The sequence below is a fragment of the Primulina huaijiensis genome, chromosome 12 (assembly GCF_012295235.1).
Source record: "Primulina huaijiensis isolate GDHJ02 chromosome 12, ASM1229523v2, whole genome shotgun sequence".
Classification (NCBI taxonomy): domain Eukaryota; kingdom Viridiplantae; phylum Streptophyta; class Magnoliopsida; order Lamiales; family Gesneriaceae; genus Primulina; species Primulina huaijiensis.
In genome coordinates this window covers 5,554,616-5,564,146 of record NC_133317.1, presented here as the reverse complement: position 1 = coordinate 5,564,146, position 9,531 = coordinate 5,554,616, and the positions used below count along the sequence as shown (strand labels likewise).

General features: G+C 31.9%; 1 protein-coding gene across 1 annotated transcript; it reads left to right on the top strand.

The window, feature by feature from the left end:
- Positions 1 to 1,722: 1,722 nt before the first annotated feature.
- Positions 1,723 to 5,252, top strand: LOC140989167 (proteasome subunit beta type-5-B-like). Its single transcript, XM_073458286.1, has 8 exons — positions 1,723 to 1,849; positions 2,216 to 2,344; positions 2,457 to 2,586; positions 3,260 to 3,366; positions 3,885 to 4,019; positions 4,092 to 4,195; positions 4,648 to 4,748; positions 4,878 to 5,252. Exons 2-8 carry the CDS (start codon positions 2,222 to 2,224, stop codon positions 5,003 to 5,005), a joined length of 828 nt encoding a protein of 275 aa, XP_073314387.1. The 5' UTR covers positions 1,723 to 1,849; positions 2,216 to 2,221; the 3' UTR covers positions 5,006 to 5,252.
- Positions 5,253 to 9,531: the final 4,279 nt, after the last annotated feature.

Sequence of the window (9,531 nt, the reverse complement as noted above, 5' to 3'; positions counted from 1 at the left end):
ATTATTTTCAATTATGCTTTTATATGCAATTAAAAAATTAGAGAAATTGTAACAAATAACCCAAGTCAAAAGTGTATTTTTAAAAAATAATATATTTATTAAATATTATCTAATATAGCCTTTTACAATCTAATAATCCTAAAATACCCTTCTTTATTTTTTTTCCTATCAAAAAACACAAAATCTCATATGTGATCGTCTCATGAGGTAATTTTGTGGTACACATCTTCTACCCGACCTGATCTATGAAAGAATACTATTTTTTATGTCAAAAATAATATTTTTCATTTCATGTCTGAATTGACCTATATCAGTATTCTCACGTACATAGATCTATGAGACCGTTTCATATTAAATATGCTCATAAAAAATTATTATAACTTAATATTGAAAGAAGATTCATTTTTCAAAATGTTTTTTTAATTTAAAAAATTTATAATAGTAATAAATTTATATGTGTACAAATAATAAAAATAAAATAATAGTATTAATAATCATGAGAATTTATGTTAAAATAATAATGATACTCACTGAAAATTTAAGGTCATGTTCCAGCAGATGACGCTAGTTCGAATGCAGACCTCAAATTTACTCTATGCCTGAAATCACGAAGTAGACCATCAGAAGGGGGCCGGGAGCATATCCTGGCGTAACCCCTACGACGCTCAAGTCAGAGACATATAATATAATGACAAAGCAACTAAGGGTGATGCTAAAAATCATTATAGTGAATCGATGAATTAGACACTCAAACCTGATATTTATAGAGAATTACATGGGCCTGTCTTGGGTCTTCTACCTTAGCTAGAGATGGGCATGGATCCAAAATCCGGTTTGAGCCTGATTTTGATGGGTCTATTCATGGAATATCAAATAATATTTGCCACCATCGTCATTATTGATAACTACCATGATTCTCATTTTTATTAATTTATTTGTAATTAATTATTCTTTTTATTATTATTTTTTTAGAATCCTAAAACTAAATACTAATTCATACTAAAAATTTATAATTTATTAAAGTTTTGCTTTTAACGTAAATTAGATACAGAATAAATAAATATAAATATAAAAATTTACAAATAATACACAAGTGAAACAGAAAAAATAATCTAATAAAATATGTTGTTCTTACTATAATTATATTATCATATTAACTGAATTTGACATGGTTGTGTTTTATTATAATCATAAAAAAATAGCCTAAATAATATATTTGGAAATCAACATAATTAAAGGTCAGTTTTAAAAATTAACTCGATGCGAGGCGTGAAATCTAATTCAATAAAGTTAACCTCTTTTTTTTTGAAACAATAAATAAAGTGAACTTATACACATATCATTATGCATAAAATAGTTTATTTGTGTATAATATTTTTTGATATTAAATATTTTGTAATAAAATATCTAGAGATTCTATTGATTTCATGTGTGATTTTTTAATAATTAATTAAAATTTAAGTAAATAATTTTATTATTTTAAAATTTATGATGTTTTATGACAAGTTTAGATTGGAAAATAAAATAAAATAAAAAATAGTAAATATAACATGGGAATAAGAAAATAAAGTTTTCATAGGAATACAAAGACGATAACGGGCTTAAAGCCTTAACGATATGGATCCTAGTTAGGTTTCTTTTTGTGTTTTAGACCCGCCTTACAGAATTGAGCCCATTGTAAACCAATGTTGACGATGGGCTCGTCCGGCCCAATATAATGCCCATTTCCTAGTGCATTGCAGCGGAAGCAAACTTTTTGTTCTGCTGCTATATATTCTGTCAAATCTTTCATTTATCCCAATAGTTTTCTTCATTCACAACTATTGCTCTGGAGAACAGCAGAAATCGGGTAAAATTGGGTGTTCATTGTTTGATTATTTTTTTCTGCACAGTATCCATGTATTTTTAGTTGCAATTAATTACCGATTAGGGTTTTTCTGCTTATTCTCTGCTTGATCCTGATCCGTGGGGTCATCGTAATCTTGACGGATAGTATATATGTATTTTTAGTTTTTTAGCTTCACGTGGTCCGATATTTGATTTGGATGACAATTTAAACAAATTTAGATTATGCTGAAAGGTTTTAGGATGTTTTTTCTTTGTTGAAGTGCTGGCTAGAGATTTAAAATTGTTCGAACTTAAGGTTTTAAGCTTCGAAATTAAGAATGATTTATTCTCCATATTGTTATTGTTGTTTTTCCTTCTGTTTGTAAAGGGAATAATGATGAAGATTGATTTTACTGGGCTCGAACCATCCGCCCCGTTTAGGGGAACTTTGGATGAGGATGAGTTGCGGAACGAGATTTTGGGCACACCCTCTTTTAAACTTCCAACTACTGCTGATGTGAGTTTGTTTTTTTATTTGTTTAAACTTTATTTTGTGTCTTTGAAAATTTATATATTTATGAAATGCTCACTAGTTGAATTTACAAACCCATGTATTTGTGTTTTCTTAGTTCGATGGGTTTCAGAAGGCGGCAGTACAGATGGTGAAGCCAGCAAAGGGTACGACAACTCTCGCCTTTATATTCAGAGAAGGTGTAATGGTGGCTGCTGATTCTCGTGCAAGCATGGGAGGATACATATGTGAGCCCTTTTTTTATTTATTTATTTGATTGCTGGGTTGAGACATTGGTGATAGTTGTAAGGGAATCCAACTTACTGATTTGATGATTGTTTGCAAGATTATATGTTTTTGGCTCGGATTTATTCAAAACTGTGAATCTAGCTAAATGGATGCTAACATTCTGAGTAAATGGTTGCCGTGTAAATGCTAAAGCTCTTGGTGTATTCCTAGACATTGGTTTTTAGTTATTAGTTTTTATTCTTAAGATGCATGGATAGAATATTTTTAGTAGTTTAAACTTTATCGTCCATTAGAAGTATATTTTTTTATTAAATGAAATGATCTGATATTCTTAGTTTTGCACCTGAATAAGTTTGGAAGTGCTAGAGGAAGATCGTATTTTAGTGAAACTCGATTAGTCAAACTTCTTCTTAGCGTCATNTATATATTTCGAAGTTTAATCTCGTGGTTTTCCCTCTTGTATTTGTAGTGCACGTGCAGTTAAAAAGATGAGATTCAATCGCTAAAAGTTAAAACCATGTAAATTATCTTGTTGATGTTGTGGAATCATTTTCATTTTTTGACCTTGATGAAAATCTGTTTATCGTAACTCTTGGTGTTAAATTATGCACGATTCTTCTTCATTTAATGTGCAAGACTAAGTTCTGTATGATGCTCGTATTAACATAACAGCATCACAATCTGTCAAGAAGATCATTGAAATCAATCCCTACATGCTTGGAACAATGGCTGGAGGAGCAGCTGACTGCCAGTTCTGGCACAGAAATCTTGGAATTAAGGTCCTAATGTTAAAATGGTTTCACCTGGTCGTCATTTTTATAGTTTTATTGCCAAGTTCATCTTTTCATGAGTAAACAGCGGAATATGCATTGTCTATCCATCATTTAACTGAATAAGGCATATTTATACAGTGTTCGTACTTCTCTGGTATTGAATCCTATAACTTGAATTGTAGATATTTGCCTGTGAACGTAAAAGTTTACCATTTGGGTTTTTACCTTTTATTTATGTTTTCCTTTCACTATTTCTATTGAGCAAGAATGGGTAAAGACAGGCGCATCATAAAAAGATCCCATTTGTGGAGGGACCTGGTCATCCTGATTGATTCCCTGACATCATCTTTTGCTGCATTATACTGCTTACCATATTGATGTTTGAAAATATTTGTCATTTTAGCTTGGAAATGTATTTACGGGTCATTTTTTTGTCTACTCTTGCTATTCGAGCATCCTATGTTAGAGTACCATTCGAGCATCCTTTGTTAGATTACTAACGAGAGTTTTCTTTCATAATCCAGTGCCGATTACATGAACTAGCAAACAAGAGAAGGATTTCTGTTACTGGAGCTTCAAAGTTGCTTGCAAACATTCTGTATTCTTACAGAGGAATGGGTTTGTCCGTAGGAACCATGATAGCTGGCTGGGATGAAAAGGTACGAGGATGAATTATAAAAACTGTTGTCCATACCCAATATATTTTTGTAACCCTCTGCTATTTGGTTTAGGGACCTGGGCTTTACTATGTGGATAGTGAAGGCGGACGCCTCAAAGGAACTAGATTCTCTGTTGGGTCTGGTTCACCATATGCTTATGGTGTTTTGGACAGTGGGTAAGTTCATGTCTTTGCTCAAAAGTCTCTGTTCACATTTTTACCTTTTTTTTTCTTTTCATCATCTGTTTTATTGCCAATCATATTAGAAATTGCACACTCGGTGTTAGGCTGGCAGCTGCTAAAACTCAATTTTTGGCAGATTGTTTATCTATTATATTTTTTTTACTGCTGAATTATGGACTAGAGAATGATTTGCGTGCATCAAGTGAATCATCATTCGACTCCCGTTGCCTATATGATTTTAGAAAACTGAATTATTTTTTAGCATTTTATGGATAAAGCATTTTGTCCTAAGTTTTATGTTATATTTTTCCTAGTTTGCGTTGTTTCTTGCAATTTTGTTCTCATTGATCAACATAATTAATTCACCCTTGTGCATCTATTAACATCTCTAAGCATCACTCACATTCTTTATTCTAATTATGTTTCATATTTTGTGCATTATTTAGATATCGCTTTGATATGTCAGTTGAGGAGGCTGCAGAACTGGCTAGACGATCAATTTATCATGCAACATTTCGTGATGGAGCCAGCGGTGGTGTTGCCAGCGGTAACAAACTTCTCCCCTACCCCCTAAAAGCCACGTCTCTCCTCTCTCTCTAATGTTACCAAGCCTTCATTATATATATATACATGACATGACTCTGTTCGCATGACAATGACCTCCAACATTTTTCAGTGTACCACGTTGGGCCAAATGGATGGAAAAAACTATCTGGCGATGATGTTGGAGAGCTTCACTACCATTACTATCCTGTCGAACCCATGCCTGTGGATCAAGAGATGACTGAGACATCCATGGCCTAAAAGGCGGAGAAAGGAAGCAGTATATTCACTACAAATTGCCTCTGATTACTTGTGATGTGGTTTTTATTATTCAGAACACAATAGATAATGGTAGACAGGTTATTTGTAACATTTTGTTTCAAATTAAACAACTTCCTTTCGCCGTGTCGTGCAAAATGATAGTCATTTGAAGATTGTTGCTCTTGTCCCTGGAGATAATACTTTGTGCTTGCTCACGTAATCGTGATGAATCTTTGCTGTTTTTCTATTTCCTTCCTGCATTGTGTCCGAAACATTCTAATTTATAAATGTTTGTAGAACTTGGAAGTGCTTTCTCAATTAGCATTCTCACAGATACCCTTTTTGAACAAAAACTATGGATCCTCATGTTCTATCATTTTTCAGAACAAAGATACGAAATTGGATGGACAGGATCAATTTTGGTCTCTGTTTATGTCCAATGGTCACGAAGTTGCATCTGGGTCGAGACCATATCAAATCTTCACGAGTTAACTCTGATGAAATCTTACATTTCAAGAACCAGCTGAATTTCATCTTGATGTCATCATTAAAGAACTGCGTAGTCAATCACTAGGATGAAAAAATGTACATGGAAGCCTTTGCTTGGTAGACAATTCAATGTATGTCCAACTAGATGAAGCCACTAACATATAAGGTAACATTGGGACCCCATTTCCCACTCTGAGAAAAATCTTTATCACGAAGTAAAAGATCTTTTTGCGCCATATTTCCTTTTACTTCAAGTTAATATAGAATTATAATCAATCACTGTAAATCTATTTCAAAACTAGTGATACTTTTCATCATCCAAATTCTAAGTAACATATGTTTCTTCATAAAAATTAGAAAGGATCCTCTCTCTTTCTTTTTTTTTTTTATTCATATTCACATTTTAAAATATACAATTATCTTTTATGTTATCGATGAGTAGGGGTGTAGACGAATCAAACTAATTATAAGTAACTTGTGAGTGGCTCAGTTAAAACTCGACTTGAGCTTGATTTGTCCGAGTTTGAGCTTTAATTTTTTCTACTTCATTAACCCACAAATTACTCGAGTACGTAATTACATTTTTTTTTTGTAGGATATAAAAGTCGAGGGATATTTTTGTGGATATATAACTAAAATTTAAACCCTAAAGTTATTTGTTAATATGTTATGAAGACTTTCGGGTTTTTTTAGTATATGATTGAGTGGCTCGACTTGTAAATGAGTCGAACTTGAAATTGATTAATTGTCAAGTTTGAATATAGAGAACTTTAAATTGAGTCGAACTTGAATAATATAATACTCAACTCGATTCGTGTGTACTCATATGATTGGTTCGAATGATGAGACGATGAATGATGCATAATATATGAATGATACATATATAACATTACGTTTGTAATTCTACTTTTTTTTAAAAAAAAATTGGCCCCAATATTAGATGAAATAAGAGTGTGTAATCAATTCATGTATTACAAACTGTGATCAAATATGAATTTACAAATAGTAATTCAACACAAAATTTGAAAATCTATTGGTACCCCGTTTAATCCCCGCACATGACTGACAGAATGTGTGGTCTTCTTCTATAGCTATTCTCACGTGTGATCCTACCCACTTTATAAAACCAATAATTAGAAGTGATTAATATCAACATTCCCTATAGCCATCACACAACTGCTCCGATGTACTCGCAGTATAATACACACACTATCAAACAGAGAGCACACAAACCCACATTCTATTATTAGCTTCTAAGCATGGTTTCATGATTGTTGACTCCATCTAATGATTTTTATATAATTTTATTTAAAAATATTTTAAATTTTACTTATAACATGAGAGAGAAAACATAGTCGTTACCATTCTTACATGTTTTGAATAAACCGTCTATCCTAATATAGTAACTTGCAAACTTCGTCAGTCGACCAAATTATCTCTCTTGATCTATGACTGTCTTCTTGAAGACACAATTGATCGAGGCATATAAAAAAGGACCGGGTTGGAATCATGACCACCAGAGAATATGAACACTGAGCTTACGTTTGGACGAAATAGTTTGATTCGGAATTAATGATTTGATATGAATAATGATTTAATTTGGAAGACAAATTTGAAATGATACTCATCCATCATAATAATTAATGTATCTACGTGAATCAGCAATAAATAGCTGAATTTGAAATCAACCAAATATAAGTTTATTTAAATAATTAAATGGATTTCAAATTTATCGTTCAATCTAAATATAACCTGAAAAAAATCACACTCTCAGTTTTGTCCAAAAATTGAATTCATCGTTTAATCTTTACAAGATAATTTTTCCTATGTTTTTATTTGCCAGCAGACATAAAAAAAATTCATCGAAATTAAGCCTATGTTTTTTATCCATTATTTTCGAGGCAAGAATACTTCTTGGAGCACGTAATAAAAATATATCATAAATGCGCATCTCATTGAAAAGTGTGCACTTACTGCATTAATGTAAAAAACAAAATAATATTAAATGTTATCACTATAATATACAAATGCTGGCAACACAAATACATGGCATAATGGACAACCCATATCCTATTACAAGTTTTCTAATTTTTATTTTGGACAAAAATTTATGTGAGACGGTCTTATGGATCGTATTTTGTGAGACATATCTCTTATTTGGATCATCCATGAAAAAATATTAATTTTTATGCTAAGAGTATTATTTTTTAATTGTGATTATCAGTAGGATTGACACATCTCACAGATAAAGATTGGTGAGGCCGTATAATTGTACACCTACTTTGTTTGCAAATTTTTACTCACATGGACCACACCCTGACTTTAGGACAACTTACAATCTCACCTAATAATCTTAAAAAACATCAAAATGAATTCATTTGTATATTTAAAGTATCAATAAAACATATGTTTTATTAAATTTTAACTTGTTTATGATCAGTACACTTATCTCGTCAACTTTTCCAAAAAATTAAAATTTATTTATATTTATCAAGACTCTTGATTTTTAAACGATTAGGTCATTCCCCACAAATAATTATTATAAAAACCATGAATTTAAGAAACATCGTGTATATATAAACTTCAAAGGGACGCTAAGGTTAGTTCAGATGGTTATGAATAAATACGAGAAGAGAGGATTAAAGCCGCAAGCAAGGGAAAAAACATAAGTCAATGAAAAGTGCTGTGAAAAAGTAAAAATTTACGGTAAAAAAGTAAAAATCTCAAACTCTCAAAATTATCACACTACACACTTTATAATATTTTTCTCTCAACTCAATTGTGATTTTCTTCACAAATGAGAGATCTATTTATAAAAAATTTTTACAAATAATCCAAAAATAAAATACATCATTACCTACATCATCACACACTAATTTTCAATATTCAACACCTAATTTTACCTAATTTTCAACATTCAACATTCACATTTTCAACACAAATATTTAACACATTTTTAAATAATTTTTCAACACTCCCCCTTGTGATGATGATCATAATGATTGTATACATTACGTGTTTTTATACTGCCTCGTTAAAAACCTTACTAGGAAAAACCCATTGGGATAAAAACCATAGTAAGGGAAAAAGAGTGCAGTCACGTAAACTCCCCCTCATGTTGACACGAACAATTCTTCACAAATTTCGTAGATTGCGCATCCCAATATTATATATGTGCTTTCTGAATATTGTCGTAGGAAGTGCCTTTGTGAAGAGATCTGATGAGTTTTCACTTGATTGAATGTGACGAACATCAATACATTTATTCTTCTCAAGCTCCTTGGTGAATGCGAAGAACTTAGGAGGAATATGTTTAGTTCTGTCGCTTTTTATGTATCCTTCTTTCATTTGAGCAACACATGCAGCATTATCTTCATATAGTATCACAGGCTTCTCGTCGAATGATAATCCGCATGAGATTTGGATATGTTGAGTCATTGATTTTAACCACACACATTCACGGCTTGCTTCATGTAGTGCAATAATCTCGGCATGATTTGATGAAGTTGTTACAAGTGTTTGTTTCTGTGAACGCCAAGAAATTGCAGTGCCTCCACGAGTAAATACATATCCAGTTTGAGAACGTGCTTTGTGTGGATCAGATAAGTATCCAGCATCGGCATAACCAATTATACTTGGATTAGCATCTTTTGAATACAAAAGTCCCAAGTCTGTCGTTCCTCGTAGATAACGGAATATATGTTTAATTCCGTTCCAATGTCTCTTTGTTGGATATGTGCTAAATCTTGCCAATAAATTTACGGCAAAAGATATATCAGGCCTTGTACAATTTGTAAGATACATAAGGGCACCGATAGCACTTAGATATGGTACTTCTGGACCAAGAATATCTTCATCATCTTCACATGGACGGAATGGATCCTTTTCTATGTTTAATGATCTAACAACCATTGGAGTACTTAAAGGATTTGATTTGTCCATATTAAAACGTTTAAGGATCTTTTCTGTATAATTTGTCTGGTGAACAAATATTCCACATTCTTTTTGTTCAATTTGTAAACCCAGACAATACTTGG